This window comes from Hemitrygon akajei, chromosome 29 (assembly GCF_048418815.1).
Source record: "Hemitrygon akajei chromosome 29, sHemAka1.3, whole genome shotgun sequence".
Lineage (NCBI taxonomy): Eukaryota > Metazoa > Chordata > Chondrichthyes > Myliobatiformes > Dasyatidae > Hemitrygon > Hemitrygon akajei.
The window spans coordinates 30,917,924-30,934,787 of NC_133152.1; the positions used below are offsets into that span (position 1 = coordinate 30,917,924).

Below are 16,864 nucleotides of genomic sequence, written 5' to 3' on the forward strand. Positions count from 1 at the left end.
ATAAGGAGCCCAAAACTGCACACAATCAATTGAATACTTTCATGTGTAACTGTTGTGAAGTAAGTAAACACAGTGACCCATTTCAACACAACGCAACATTATTATTTCTAGATAATCTTCCTTGTCAATGTCCTTTGATAAATATTGACTTAATCTATTAGCACTAAGTCTAATAGACATTCTTGTGGGAAGTCAGGTGAAACCTTTGGTTTAATGTCTCATCTAAAATGTGATAGTTGCAACCATGCTTCATATGTCTGAATGGCTCTGAATATGCCAGCCTCGAATAGATATTCATAGTTTAAAATAAAGTACGAACATCTTATAATAGACCAAAGTGCCTTCTACTGTTATTAAGCTGTAACACATGATGCAAGTTATTCTGTTATTAAAGTAAAGGCCTAGAACACTTTCTCAAAAAAAAAACAACAGTACTAGGAATAGACCAATGCATCTAACCTAACTGGAGACTTGTCAACGAATCCATCTCGGAACTGATGATGAAAAATTTGTTTCCTTGTTCACCTTTGCTTCTTTCTCACTCAGGGTTCTGGTGGATGAGGCTCATGTAAAATTCCTAGTGCGAAGATGATTCACAGCAGACTTCCTTCTATCCAGGTTAGTGACAGCATCTTGCTGTTCATCCTTTACGAGGAGCTGACCTTGGGCATTTTACACACAAACTTTGCTGCTCCCTACAAACCTCATCTTGCTCCATGGTTGAACCTGATCCAGAAACAGGTGAAAGGCTTTCACCTTGAATCTCTTCTAGAGCAATATTATTTAGGACAGCAAAATGCTGTTTATTACTCTTTGACATATTTGTATGGCTTGTGATTGCTGTAGTTTACAGGTCTGCACATTATGCTTAAAGATGAACTGCGGAAGAATACATTACCAGAATAGTGGTCACTTTCAGAGGCTCTTCAAAGAGCTCCCGCTTTTCTCTTTCTGGAATCTGTTGAGAAATAACAAGAGTTTTTTAAATGAGTGAGCAAATTGTCAAGCATCTTGTGAAGGTTTCTAATCTCTTCTGACAAGGGAGGTGGCTGGAGAGATTTAACAGTGCGATGTTTTCGTTTTGGTGATGTAGAAGTTCAGAGATTAAAATTAGACCATATGACCATAAGATATAAGGGAAGAATTAGGCCATTTGGCCCATTGAGTCTGTTCCACCATTTCATCATGGCTGATCCATTTTACCTCTCAGCCCCAACCTTCTGCCTTCTTAATGAATTCCCTCCCTCTCCACAGACTCAACCTGCAAATTAGCTTTTAGGGAATTCTGCACATGAACTACCAAGCCCCTTTGCATCTCAGATTTTTGAATTTTCTCTCCATTTAGAAAATAGTCTAGACTTTTATTTCTTCTACCAAAGTGCATGACCATATACTTCCCAACACTGTATTCCATCTGCAACTTCTTTCCCCATTCTCCTAATCAGTCTGTGTTTCTGAAGTCCTAATCTGTCCAAGTCCTCGCCACTTCCTCAAAACCACCTGCTCCTCCACCTATCTTTGTATCATCTGCAAGCTTTTCAACAAAGCCATCGATTCTGTCATCCAAGTCATTGACATATAATGTGAAAAAGAATCGGTCCCAACATAGACCCCAGTGGAACACCACTAGTCACCGGCAGCCAACCAGAAAATATGAAAATTTCTCAGATTCAGGCTTGTTCATTCCCCTCACCAAGTGAGAACACTTATAACTGTTCTACAGGGTGACTGAAGGATTTAATCCTTCTTCCCATGACCCAGTGGAATTGAAATGAGTTAGGAAAATCCCCCTGCACTGTCATGAAGAGCAACCTTCTTGAATCAAGTTGTTTGGAAAAATAGCAATCGTCAATCCACAGTATGCTGTTAACTAATTCACACGTGGCATAACAAGTCTACCAGAATATTATGTTTTATGCATTGATGTTCAAGGTTATTTGAATATTCAAATTGTACACATGGATATTAACTTTTATCTGGTATGCCCAGACAAAGAGGCAGTTGGAAGAAGTTCAATAATAACTTTGAAATGAGAGTTTGAAAAGTAAGAAAATCACAGGACTGCAGGGAAAGGACAGGGCAAAGAGATTATTTGAATAACCCCTTCAAAGACTTGGCAGAGGCACAGTAGGTGTATGCACATTTTCTCTGCTGCAATTCTCTGATTTTATTAAACATGCAACTTGAGATGATAATCTTCAGTTGAACTATATAAATATTTAAATTACCTATTCATAGATTCATGGAAATTTACAGCACAGTTTATAGGCCTTGTTCCAGTGCTGGCTCTTAGTGCACAGCCTTTTCCCAGTATCCCTTGTACAAGTACATATCTAAAATTAATTTTGCTTTTCAGTTCATTTTAATTTTGGTCTCCTTGCCCAAGAAAGTATGCAGTAGTACGAGAGGCAGTCTAAGGAGATTTGCCAAGCTAGTTCCTGAGATCAGAGGATTATCCTATCACAAGCAGCTGAATAAATTTGGGGTTCTCTATTCTTCATTATTTAAAATAATGGGTGGGGGAGGTGGAAATTATTGAAACACAAGATCCTAAGAAGAGGGGAAGTCTCAAATGAGGGAGGCATTGATTCATGATCAGGGGCTGGTACTTAAATACCGGTACTAATATACCTGAAAATTTCTTCCTGCAGTGGTTGGTAAATCTCTGAAATCCTCTACCCCAGTGAATTCTGAAGGTGAGCTCATTAGAAGCCCATCCCTCACCTCCATTCAGGGCCCCGAACAGTCCTTGCAGGTGAGGCTACACTTCACCTGCAAACTTGCAGGGGTTGTCTATGGTGTCCAGCGCTCCTGATGCGGCCTCCTCTACACTGATGAAACCCACCATAAATTGGGAGACCACTTCATCGAGCACCTGACCTGCTCAGTTCCTCCTGCATTTTGTGTGCATTGCTTTGGATTTCCAGCATCTGCAGACTTTCTCATGTTTATCATTAGAAATATTTTACTTGAGATAGAGCATTTTTTCAAAGATTGAGGAATTAAGGGCCATGGGCATGTGATACAGAAGGAGTTGAGGCCTGGCTTTACATCATCCATGATCACACCAAATGGTGAGGCAGGTCTGACGTCTGCTCCTGCTTCTGCTTTCTTGTGTTTAAATAAGAACTGTGATTTTTGTTAGGTTTGTCCACCTGTTTATTCTGTGTTAAATATTTTGATTAACCTCCTCCTCCACTCTTTAAAATTGAGAATACCTATTCCTTATAATTACTCATTTGGGGGCCAGTGAAAATAGTTCACCACTTTAATTTGCCTAGTCCTCTTCTAATGTTGAGCAGCTCTAAAGGATGTCATCACTTTCAATGTCACAAATGAAATAATTCCAACGTCTTTTATAACTAAAGCCTCAGTGCGGGGATAATTGTGTGTTTAAATAATTCTGAGCTCTCCACAGTATTCCATCAATGACTTGCAGAGGTTCTGCTTTGCTTAGTTGCTACAAGCTTTGTACCTGTCTCCTGCATCATCCGCTTTAAACAACACTATGCTTAACAAGCTGCACTGGCTCCAGTCTGCAACACCTTGATTACGTTACCTTTGTTTTCATCAGACCTTATCCTTCTTAGCTCTCTTACCACCTCCAATCTGATTCCATGCCTCTGTGCTCCTCCATTTCTTTCCCTCACCTCCCACCACCCTCTTCCCAGCTGTTTCCCACTTTCTGTACTTCGACTCCCAAAAGTTCAAAATTCAAAGTAAATTTATTATCAAAGTGCACGTATGTCACCATTTGCAACTCCGAGATTTGTTTCCAGCTGGGCACACTCAGTAAACCCAAGAACTATAATAGAGTCGATGAAAGACCGCAGGGCAGACCAACAGCCAATGTGCAAATGACAACAAGCTGTGCCAATACAAAAGAGAGAGAGAAAAAAAGCAATAAATATCGAGAACATGCGATGAAGAGTCCTTGAAAGTGAATCCATAGATTGTGGGAACAGTGTAGTGATAGGGCAAGTGAAGTTGAATGAATTTATCCCAGTTGTTTCAAGAGCCTGATGGTTGAGGGGTAATAACTGTTCCTGAACCTGGTAGTGCGAGTCCTGAGGCTCTTGTGCCTTCTTCCTGATGGTAGAAGTGAGAAGAAAGCATGACCTGGATAGTAGGAGTCCTTGATGATGGATGCTGCTTTCCTGCAACAACGCTCTATGCCCAATGGCAGGAATGGCTTTACCCTTGATGGACTGGGCCATATCCACTAGCTTTTGTAGGATTTTCCTTTCAACGGCATTGGTGTTTCCATACCAGCGTTTTATGCAACCCAGTCAGTATACTCTCCACCACACATCTATAGAAGTTTGTCAAAGTATTAGATGTCATGCAGAATCTTTGCAAACATCTAAGGAAGTAGAGGCACTGCCATGATTTCTTTGTGATTGTACCCAAGGTGTTGGGCCCAGGACAGGTCCTCAGAAATGATAACACCGAGGAATTTAAAGCTGCTGACCCTCTCCACCTTTGATTCCCTGAAGAGGACTAACTCATGGATTCCTCCTCCTGGAGTCAATAATCAGCTCCTTGGTGTCGCTGACATTGAGTGAGAGGTTGTTGCTGCGATAGAACGCTAGACTCTGAGATCTCCATCCGTATCCCTCTTTGCTTTCCTTATCTCAGACCCCACCTCTGATCGATCTCATTTTTATATCAACCTAACAAGTGAATCATTAAATGCCTAGATGACAAACTTTGGTTGGAAGCAGTTCTGTGAAGAACTGTCTCGGGACATCTTATACAGAAGGCCATGCATAAGTGCACAGACCATAGAGGATATGCTTTCTCTCACTGCTTTATAAACAAATCCTTCTACTTACTGAAGATTTATGGAAGTTCTGATGCATTCCTGCTCGGCTGTTCTCACAGTTTCTTGTGTATAGATGGGCACAGTCTCCTTCATTGGTTGAATGAAATATATATCTTCTTACATTTCTCCACAATAAGTGTCACCTTCATATTTATCTCCCCAGAAAATAACATTGCTCCTCTCATAAGTTTCAATATAAGCTCACCCACAGTTTTTGGAGAGCCAGGTTGAATGGACAAAGTATTGTAGACTCAATGGACACTTTACTAGGTATAGGAGTAGAACCTGGTGTGGCCTGCTGCTGTTGTAGCCCATCCACTTCAAGGTTCGACAAGTTGTGCATTCAAAAATACACAATATGTGGTTTGCTAAGTTACTGTTGTCTTTCTGTCAGCTTGAACCAGTTTGCCCATTATCCTCTGGTCTCTCTTATTAACAAGGCATTTTTGCCCACAGAGCAGCTACTCATTGGATGATTTTTTTTGTTTGTTTCTTTTGCACCATTTTCTGTAAACTGCAGAGACTGCTGTGTGTGTGAAAATCCTGGGAGACCTGCAGTTTCTGAGAGAGTCAAACCACCCTGTCTGGCACCAACAATCATTCCATGGTCAAAGTCACTTAGATCACTGTTTGGTCTGAACATCAACTGAACCTCTTGACCATGTCTGCATGCTTTAATGCATCATATGCTGCCATATGATTGGCTAATTAGATATTTGCATTAATGAGCTGATATAAAGGTCAGCCTAATAAAGTAGCCACTGAATATATATATATATATATATATATATATAATGTAATATAAAACTTGATGTCTGTATATATTTTTCAAATACAGAAGATCTAGTAATACTACTGGCCATGAAAAAGTACGTTAAATAACATACTAACCTTTGGAAGGATGTCACGACTTTCCACAGCACCTGTGAAATTATGTTGACAAAAATGAACAAAAGATGCTTTTTATTTTTAAAACAGCATTCATTTTAACATGGAACACACAAAGTAACTTATTACACGACTTAGTTCTGTACTTCAGTCTCGTCTGGAACTAAGGATTATGCTTTTAAAAGTTGATCTCTGATGCCTGTGGTTGCTCTGGATTTCCAGTGTCTCCAGAATCTGCTGTGCTTATGATTCTAAACCCCTGTCCTTTTCCAGGTGAAATAATTAGTGAGGTGTGGCTGGACGAAGCAAAATGCTGTTCTGATTTGATAAGACAGTGGGAACAGCTGTATGATAATTAGTAGCTGTGTCTCCCCTCATTTTTCCACCCCACCCTTCTAGCTCCCTTTGTCATTATTTCAATAGGTAGTGAGCTCCATCGGAGGGCTCTGAAATCAGTGAAGACCAGGGATCAGACCTGGAATTTATGTGTCATGTGGATCAGCACTGTCCTAGCTTGATTAGGCGATTGGCTGCCCAAAGTTGTAGAGTGAAACAGCAGCCTCTATGTCGTACCCATTGATGCACCATCAATAACTCTCTGAGACGTGAGGCGAGAGATAGGCTTTTATTAGCTGGAAGAGAGAGCACTATCAGCAGCAAGAGACCATCACACAACATCCTGGAGACTGAGGGAGGAGCAGTGCCTCCAATCGCCTTTATACAGGGGTCTGTGGGAGGAGCCACTGGAGCAGTCAGTGGGGGGGGGGGGGGGGCGTGTCCAGACAGGTATATGTAGTTCACCACACCCATCTTCTGCATGCAGTAGTTTTTATCTTTTCCAGACCTTATCTATTTAAGTACCTGTCTCAATGAATCTTAAATGCCAAGGCTGCATCTGACTCCACCGCATCCTGTGACACCAAGTTTCAGACTCAGCTGCTCTGTGTGTGTGTGTGTGTGTGTGTGTGTGTGTGTGTGTATGAGAGAGAGAGAGAGATAGATAGATATGGGGATGGCAGACACCTTTCCCCAGAAATCCCCTTTAAAGCTCCTTCTAGTCACCTTAATTTGACACCAGTCCCTAAATGCCTTTACGACTAGTTTAGCTTTATTTGTCACTTGTACGTTGAGACATACAGTCCGTTGTGTCAAAGGCTAACACAGTCCAAGGATGTGTTGGAGCAGCCCACAAGTGTTCACCAGACTTCCGGCACCAACGTCACATACCCACATCTTGCTAAACATGCGTCTTTGGAACAGGGAGGAAACCGGAGCTCCCAGAGGAAACCCACACAGCCATGGAGCGAACATACAAACTCCTTACAGACAGCAGTGGAATCCATAAGACATAGGAGCAGAATTAAGCCATTCAGCCCATTGAGTCTGCCCCGCCATTCCAATATGGCTGATCCCAGATCCCACTCAACCCCATACACCTGCCTTCTCGCCATATCCTTTGATGCCCTGACCGATCAGGAAGCGATTAACTTCCGCCTTAAATATATGCACGGACTTGGCCTCCACCGCAGTCAGTGGCAGAGCTTTCTCTGGCTTTAAAAAAATCCTCCTTACAGCTGCTCGAAAGGGTCGGCCCTCAATCTTGAGGTTGTGTTCTGTATACATCCCCCCTCACCCCCACTGGAAACATCCTCTCCTCATCCACCATATCTAGTCCTTTCAACCTCTGTAGGTTTCAAACCTGCGTCGCTGGCTGTGTAATGATATTAATATAACCGTTGTGCTAAGGTAATGGTCAACTACTATAGTCCTTCTGATGAAGGTATGCACACACCGATTGGAGAGGGAGATCCGCGACTTAAACCCAGTGACGGTAAAGGAAGAGCAATGAATTTCCGGTGAAGAATGGCAATAAATGGAAAGGAATTTCCAAGTCGGGATGCTGTGCAATATGGAGAGGAACCTGTGCTCCCATGAACTTGAAGTCCTCGTCAAGTGCGCTCTGTTGATGGCTACGGAAGAGTGGTTGTTTGTAGGATTGGGTAAGGTGCCAGTCAAGTGGGGTGCTTTCCTCCTGGATGTTGTTGGACTACCCAGCTGAGTGCTGCGCCGACAGTGGAGGATATTCCACCATGCTCCTCGCTTGTGCCTTGTAGATAGGGGGAAAGGCCTTGAGCTGTCAGGGAGCAGTTGGCCACATACATGGTATCCCACAATCAGCACAGCAGACCCTCTCAGTTCTCCAGAGCTGGAGATTCCCACGGCATTGTGGTGTGTCAAATAATTAGAGCCAATTGATATTTTAAATGCTTTTTGCCCGCATAAACCCTGGAAGTTGCTTTCTCAAAAACGTTCTCAGGAGTTTGGAAAGATCCCCTCACAGTGTACGAGGACTGCAGCTAACTGTCAGGTCAGCAAGAAAGGTCGTTGGCTGCAGTCTACCTTCGCTGCAATTCTTGTACATATCCGGGTCAAAGAAGCGGGCAAGAAAAATCATTGTGGACACTACCCGCCCTGCAAACTGCTTTTTCCAGGAGCTCCCTTCCGCAAAGTACGAAAGGTCAGTAGTCTTCATGCCACTTTAAAGGGGTGGCACAACGCTTTACAGTGCAGGCGACCTGGGTTCAATTCCCACTGCTGTCTGTAAGGAGTTTGTACGTTCTCCCCGTGACCGTGTGTGTTTCCTTCAGGTGCTCCAGTTTCCTCCCACGGTCCAAAGATGTAGTAGCGGTAGATCAGTTAATTGGTCATTGTAAATTGAATTGGGTTAAATTGGGGGGTGCTGGAGTGCATGCACAAAGGGCCGGAAGGATCTATTCCACACTGTATCTCAATAAATAATTTTTTAAAACAGTTTCTTCCCCCATGCGGTTAATCTGATCACCCATCCTAATTAGTTCCGCTCACCCCTCGACAGTATCTATCACCCCCATGACTATGCTAGACAGTGAAGACTTTAACCATTATTTATTTCATACTTTAACCCCTAACTTTATACTTTGTATAAAATATTCTCCACTCCTTATAGTTTTTGAATGTTGTTTATTTTGTGCATGTCGTGCCAACGTACCACAGCAAATTCTCAATACTTGTCAATGTATATATCGAATTAAGTTGATCTTGTTGAAAGATCTACTTTGACTATGATTTCTGCAAATGCACACTGTAGAGAAAAGAGAAATTACTTTGCATTGAGAGAGGAGTTTCATTCCATTCCCACAGCCTTTGGCCACTGAAGCATGTCCTCTGACCCCCCCCCATAACTTGAGTGCCAGGAGCGATTGGATGAAGAGGCATCAGCCCTCAGCCTTATGGCACCGCAGGAAACTAAAGACTAGTCCTCTCTTGTGTATTTGGTGTTCGTTTTCAAGAACTTCCCCCAGCGGCGCTCTTCAAACATTCTCCCTCTTGTGTGCTCTCCCTCTCTTACTTCAGAACCCCTGACAATAAAACTGATAAAACAGCTCAGACTGAACAAGGGAGGCCTTTTACTCCATTCCAAGAAGGAAGCTTACAATTGAATGAAGAGCAGAAAGGAAGCCAGCATGCTGAGATTTTGAATAATTAATAATCATTCAAGAAAAATAAGCTCCTTTTAAATACTGCTTTGAATTGCTTCCTCACTGCCTGAATCAGATAATGTTGAGAATCTCAGCGAGATCTTATATTTTCACACGTTTCAGTTGAGGAGCTAGACTGAAGGATAAGGGGCTCCTGGAGGCAGGGGGTGTGTGGTGGGTGTTGCATTTGGCTTCAGCTCAGATAGGTAATGTAAATGTAGTCAGCTATGTGTGCCCAGTCTGTAGAAGGTGACAAACAAGAATCCTCTCACTGGGTAGAGCTGTAAGTACAGAATTATTTTTTTTAAAAATCCCAATACCACTCTGAGGGTACCAGGGCAGCCAAGGGATGTTATTTTCCATAAGAGGAGCCGATTCCACTATAGAGGTGTCATGCCTAACCCCACTCGCATCTTTACCACAGCGACTGACGGCGGTCTACAGAGGTTTAGGCTTTAAGTTTTCTTTGTTCCAAAGGTGTGGATGTTGCAGGCTGTGCCTATGTCTGTCACACATCTCTGAGTCCCTCTGAACTGAGATAGTCTGTAGGTTGGTAAGTTGGGAGTCATTTATAAGACAGACTGGATAAGAATGGTACATTTCCTTCCCAGATTTTTTAAATGACAAATCTGCCATTTAATGAATACTGTTTCTGACTTTAAAACATCTACAGTTATTTAATTACTTGAATTTAAATTCACCAGCTGTTGTGGCGGAATACAAACTTATGTTCCTAGATCGGTGTTTAAGGACTCTAGCTGATAAACCAGTAACTTAACCACAGTGGTATGTAGAACATGGAATGGTACAGCACAGGGAACAGGTGCTTCTAAAACAGAGGAACAACATCACTCTGGCACCTCACTTGTGACCGAAGAGGCCACAGCAGTCACCTCTCTTGTTTTACTCATAACCCTTCAGGCCCTGGTGACTCTTCCACATTAATGTTCTTCAAGGGACCCAACGCCATCTCCTTCTTGATGTGCCCTGGAATATCAGCATACTTATCCCTGATCTCTCTATTGTCCATGTTCTTCTCCTTAATAAGTACCAATGTGAAATGCTCACTTAGTATCTTGCCCATTTCCTTTGGCTCCAGGAATAAACTCCATCCTTTGTCATTGAATGCTCCTACCCTCTCTTATTTTTAATATTTGTATAAAATGCCTTTGGAATCTTTTTGATCATAGTCATCAGGAATAGCTTGTGGCCTATTTTAACCCTCCTGATTTCCTGATATTTCTCAAGGGCTGTGTCTGATTTCAGATTTCTAAACCTTGTAGATGCTTTCTTTATCTTCCTTGTTATCCATGATTCCTGAATATTGTCATATTTGTCTTTCTTCCTCCCAGAAACGTATTGATCTGTGATTCTGACTTGATGGACTTTAAAAGACTTCCACATTGCCAATAACATCCATTCCCAATCTATCCTCCCCAGCTCCTGAATAACATGCATCTCTACAATTTAGTACTTTCCAATGAAGTCCCGTCTTATCCTTAGAATTATTTGTAAACTTAGGGAGTTATGATCACTGTTTTCAAAATGGTCTCCCTTTGAAACTCTGATCTCTTGATCAGGCTCGTTCCCAGTACAAGCTATAGTATACCCTGGGTGGACTCCATATCTCCCAGAAGCCCAAAGGAGAGCCACCTTAAAGAAATTCAATGGATTTAGAAAGATATATACCTTATTGACCCCAAAGGAAATTACAGTGTCACGGTGGAATTACAAGTGCACAGATATACAGATATATAAAGCACTTTTCTCAAAACTTCCAAAGTGGATCCTGGCTGATGACTGCTTTGCTGTTATAATGCAGGATACCCACCCCCAATTTACTCCATAAACAATTATTTGGTAATAATTGATAGTATTGACATAAAGACATCGATGGGGCACAACTCCCTATCCTGAACTGGGTGGCTGCCATTTGCTGACCAAGTCCGACAGCTCAATTGTTCACCAAAGCCTGGCCCCAGTTTTGCAGGCTGTAACAGCTGTAGAGATAACGTGGCAGGGTTAGGATCTTCAACTTGTCAGTCAATCCTGGACTTCGGCATGAACTGCACGTGCGCAGAAGCCCGGTATTCATCTCATTGTCGTTTAAGGTGCTGATGGTTGGATCCACAGGACCTGTGGCTGTGCTACACTGCCAGGGGTGCCCTTTATTGGACAAGGCCCCTTCAACCCCATCAGATGGGCACAAAGGAAAACATGATATTTCTTTGAAGAAGAGCAGGACAAGCCACAACCAACAACCACATTAAAAGGCAGATTATTGTTCATCGTCACATAATTGTTGGTGGGATTTTGGTTGTATGTCAATTAGCTATTGTGTTTCTTACTTTGCAGCAATGGTTTTAAAGTACGGACTTGGCTGGAGCGCCCTAGAACGCCCTGAGACGAAGAGTGCGATAGAAATGCAAATACCATTTCAAAAGCTGAACTTTATTGCCTGAACTCAAAAGCCCGCAGCTTGCAAGATTTTAGTGTCATACCTGTCTTAGCTGTGTGGAAGGGCAACAGCAGAACCAAAGAGAGCAGCAGCTTCATACTGTTCCTCGTTGCAGTCTGTTGGGAAAAAGGACACATTCAATAAAAAGAGGATTATTACCCAGGGTGGAGCAGCCCTATGCTTGGCTGGTCAAAGCTCTTCTGTCCTTTCAGTCTGATGTGAACAATTTGCACAATCATTACAAACATGGCACTGGAGGCTGTTTACCACCCTGCACAACAATTGATCCAGTTCCTACTACGACAAGAAAGGGAGTGTGAAACTTGGGATAAGCACAAGAGACTCTGCAGATGCTGGAAATCCAGAGCAACACACACAAAATGTTGGATGGACTCAGCAGGTCAGGTACTCAGGTACTTCTTCCCCTTTCTTTTCTGGTCCTTAAGAAGGGTCTCAGCCCAAACCGTCGTCTGTTTATTCCCCTCCATCAAGTTACTGCAGCTTTCTGTGAGCAGGAAAATAACCCATCAGTGGCAAGGAGACTTGGAGACTCCTGGGTGGTGTAGGATTCTGCTTCCAGTATCTTTGCACAGCTCCTGCCGTGCACCCTGGCACCTGGGGGACGTTCTGTTGAAAGTGGCACAGGTTACTCTGCATTGAATTGCAGAGTGTGAACTTACCGCCAAAAAGGACTGCTAGAGGCACGAGAGACTAGTTGCTGCAGTCGGGAACTGCCCTACTGTGATGTTATTAACCAGCAAACCGGAGACCTCATTTCATTATTCAGTAATAAGGCAAGTGTTTAATACCCAGAAGGGCATTTTGAAAGTTTATATCCAACTTGTAAAATAAACACAACTTACCCAAAGTGACCGTGATCCCGTTGGCCTGTTGTAAAAGTCCAAGTGCCTCACCAGTATTAATGGAATTGTACCTGCAGTTCTTTCCCTGTCCAGTCTATATACAGAATACATATGTTGTCTGAATACATATCAAATCGGCAGATTTTAATTATTGTGCATTATACAAATATATTATAACTTGCCATGAAATTAGGCCATTTGGCCCATCAAGTCTGCTCTGCCATTTCATTATGGCTGATTTTTTATTCCTCTTTGCACCGTTTACTTGCCTTCTCTCAGCACCCTTTGACACCCTTACTAATCAAAAACCTATCAACGTCTGCTTTAGATATACATAACCATTGACCTGGTCTCCACAGCCGTCTGTGGCAACGTATTCCACAGATTCACCGCTCTCTGGCTAAAGAAATTCCTCCTCATCATAATTTAACTTATATTTACTATGTTGACGTGTTGACTGGGTTCAGAGGAATTGTCCTTGGCTTTGGGTTGGGTGACAGCTGATTTTAAATGGAGCGATACTACAGGACTGCTGCAACGTCAGGTGCACCACCTGCTGGGTGAGATGTTAGATAAGGATCTGTCTCTTCTCTCTGTTCATTCTTAATCCTAAAATGCTCGTCAAAGGCGAGTAGGGGGTGGTCTCCCGCCATCTTGAAGAACATTTCAACCAACCTCATTAAAACAGGATACCACAGATTCACAGAGTTTCATTACAAAGAAAGGCCATTTGGCCCCTCATACCTATTCCAGCTCTCTAGAAGTAACATCCAGAAAGTCCCATTTCCTTTGCACTGTTCCCATTTCAGAGAGTACGCGACCATTGCTTATGGCTGATTATGTAAAGAAATACCTCATCACTCCCAGTAGGACATAACTGCAGACAACCTGGCATGTTCACCAGTACTATCTTCAGCATGCTCCCTTATGCACTGCTGAGCATGTATATTGTTGAGTTAAAGTGTTGGTAACATGCCACCCTTCTTACTCAACAATAGGGGAGTACTTTGGAATCACAGGGGCCCATTTTTCAGATGTGGTCTGTTGTAAAATCACCCATTAATCACCCCAGTCCTAAGAACACTGAAGGTAGATTTTAACCTTCCTACTATGGAGGAAACCCTTGGGTCTGACCGTAAGAGTTTAAATAACAGGGTAACACAGAGTCTTGAGTTTCATGCTGGAGAGGTTGGGTTTACTAGTCCAACACCAGCATCAACCCTCTTCTTCTTCCGAAGCAGGGCCGAGAGTGCTTGTTAATTACGTGAGCTGTGGATGAACTCAGATCCTTCCACTGGTTAACACACTATCTCTACTGAGCTGCCAGAGAAAGTGGTTAACACACTATCTCGACGAGCTGCTGCAACCTAGACTTTTAGATGCACCGACCGTCTTGCAGGGGAATTAAAAAGATAAATTATATTCAGGATAGCAGTGCTCGGCTAATAAAAGCAGTTTTTCTTCCTATTAGCTGCACAAAAATAAACAAGTGAACCGATTCCAATTGCTTGGAGAGCTGTGGGGATCCAGATGTTACTGATTAAACATGCACAGGGCAAGCCAACATCCTCCGACTTCAACAGTGATTTACTAAAGTTTAGTGAGTGCCGGGAGGCACAGAAATAGAAAACTGGGGGAGGACGGATGGCTTTCACTTCTCCCCCTCTCTACACTCATCCTCTCCCCTGCTCTATTCTCATCACTCTTCCCTGTCTGTTCTCACCTTCTCCTTCTCCCCTCTCTCCTCTTTATTTTCATCTTCTCCCTCTCTATTCACTCTTCCCCTCTTTTTTCTCTCTCCTCTTTTTCTCTCTCCTTTTTCTATTCTCTCCTTTCCTCTATCTCTGTTCTCTTCCCTCCTTCTCTCAGTACTTGCTCTCTGTTCTCTTTTCTCTCCCCCTCTCCCTCTTACCCCCTCTCACACCCTCTCACCCTCCTCTCCCCCCTACTATACTTGGACCTTTCAACATATCAATCCAAAGAAAGGAAAGAGAGAGGATTTTGCACTTAAACTTAATTAAAAGTTAATTATCTGTGTTTCCTCAGCTCCCAGAGATATTATGGGTCCCTGAAATCAGCATTAACTTACTCAGACGTTGATAGAAGGAGCTTGCAAATTCCTGGCTTTCACCAACGTGCTTCTTTCTGTGGTCTGGTGTTGTGGATTACTTTTATCTTTCCTGTTGTTTTGTGAGCAGTCCAATCTACAAATGATTGGCTGAGATCAAAATGAGGGGTGTTTAGGGGCTGAGGAAGGGTTTCACAAGCCTGGGAGGAGCCAATGGAAGAACTTTCTAGCAACTACCCAGATTGCTGAATACTAAATTAGTTTGGGAACAAGGAGAAACTGACTTGGGTTCGATCCTGATTTTGTTTTCTCCAAAGCTCATGAACTATGGTCTGTGGGAAGGATTCAGAATGTCTTCATGTGGCATAAGTTGGCACACAGCTGAACCCCATCAATGCAAAAGTAAATGAGAGTGAGAGGTGCTTTTGAAAGGTTAGCTGAGAGTGGAGACATACGTGTGCTCTTGCAAAACACTGACGTATCTCCCAGTAGCAGAATTATTGTGTAACGTACCGTTCAGGGTTTATTCTTCAGCAATCCTCTCAGGCTCACGGGTTCAGGCCTCACTCCAAAGACTCGAGCTGACTTACGAAGGAGCGTTTCCGAAGAGATGTTAAACTGAACCCATCTGCATTCCTCAGCTCAATAGAGAAGGCTTCCATCTTTCTTTCACATTCTTTCTCACCATCTCTTGGGTCCTCTCATCTTCTCTCACTTACTATAGCTTCCACCCTCTCTGCTCCCTCGCTCCACTCCCCCTCGAAAACCATCTCTCTCAGCACTCCCATCACTTCCTCTTGCACCCCCTCTCACTGGCCTTTGTCTCTGCTCCTGCCTCTCCTCTTGCTCCCTCTCACCCTCCACTCTCACCCCTCCCTCTAAACACCCTCCATCCAAACACCCTCTAAACACTCTCGCTCAACCCCCTCACTCCAGCTCCCTCCCTCGCAACCCCCTCCCTCTTTAACTCCCCCTCTCTGTAACCCCCTCCCTCAAACCCCCTCACTCTTTGACTCCCCCCTCACTGATGCCCCCACCTCTGACTCCCCACTCTCAGGCCTGTCTCAACCCTCCCCCCCAATCCTCCCTGACCTTCCCTCCCTCAAACCCCTCCCTCAATGAGGTATTTCCTCTTTAGTTAAGTCTGGCTATCTTTCCCAAAGCCCCAAGCGGCTCTGTGTCAATTTTCTCTGCATAACTGCTCCCACAAGCACTTTACAGACTAAAGGCAGGTACCTGTGCACGAGATCAGTAATATTCATTGCACTTGGGCAGAGTGAGTGAGAGCTAGAGCTTGCAATAAGAGAAGTAGAAATTCACTGGGGATCCTGTGAACCGAGAGTTAATTCTTTACTGAGATTGATTGATCTGGACCGGTCTGTGCATTGTCGGACAACAAGCGACAGTGTTTCAGCTCTGTAGCTGGCACAGAGTCACTCGGAGTTTGACTCGCTGCAGGGAATGACACTGAACATTTTTCTGGACGACAGAACGGGCTGCACAAGCACGCAACTGAATGCCACTGACCAATTCATTTCTGTCCGATTATCTCCTGGGGAGAATAGGAGGACATTCAGCCCCTCTAAATTGTTCCTCCGTTCTGAGTAAGTGTTGCTGTGCCTTGTGGCGCATCGGGCGGCAACTTTGCCATTTCTTGAGCATTTTTGTCTTCCGTGAATCCAAGAGATTGCTCTGGTTGGATGAAGTATTGGCAATAAAAGCAGCGGGGTTCACACCTCAGTAATCCCGGATACCGTTGATAAATCAAAGTGGCATTCCCACTGTAGCCCACATCACAAGAACAAATGCCCAATGGGCATTATCTGAGTACCCTCTCCTTTGGTATGAACACGTTCACAGGTAGCCATGTAGATTCAATGCGGGCATTGCATTACAGAATCATTTGGTGCAGGTATGTCATTATACAGGATAGGCAGAAACGCATTCGCATTTCATGGCACACTCAATGCTTGTGTGCATACAGGATGGGTACAAACAGGTATGTGTATAGTACAGAGGCAGGTATGCACAGAGTACAGAAGGGTGCATAGACTCAGAGCTGAGGGCATTTGGTTAAATGTGCATAGGCTGGTGAATTGGCACAGCCCTTCACATAGCATTGGTGCACGGGACCAAAGGAGGTGAGGGTATGAGGCTGAACTGAGGGATGTGGGGCATTGCAAGGAGCTGGAAGTGAGACAGATCAGAGATTACCCCATCATGTTGAAAGGCTTGCAATTCTCT

At 43.5% G+C, this 16,864-nt stretch overlaps 1 protein-coding gene across 4 annotated transcripts in view; it reads right to left on the reverse strand.

Annotated features, from left to right (window-relative positions):
* LOC140718402 (probable glutamate receptor) overlaps positions 1-14,795 on the reverse strand; it is a 39,718-nt gene extending 24,923 nt beyond the window's left edge. The window contains exons 1-5 of one of the 4 annotated variants that reach the window (XM_073032099.1): positions 14,642-14,795; positions 12,553-12,646; positions 11,733-11,805; positions 5,717-5,748; positions 899-958 (exon numbers count right to left, since the gene is read on the reverse strand). In XM_073032099.1, coding sequence (XP_072888200.1) covers positions 899-958; positions 5,717-5,748; positions 11,733-11,787 — 147 coding nt within the window. In that variant the 5' untranslated portion in view covers positions 11,788-11,805; positions 12,553-12,646; positions 14,642-14,795. Of the gene's footprint in view, positions 1-898; positions 959-5,716; positions 5,749-11,732; positions 11,806-12,369; positions 12,509-12,552; positions 12,647-12,734; positions 12,873-14,641 lie in introns of those variants that run through there. The other 3 variants (XM_073032100.1, XM_073032102.1, XM_073032101.1) reach the window with 3 other exon arrangements.
* Positions 14,796-16,864: the final 2,069 nt, after the last annotated feature.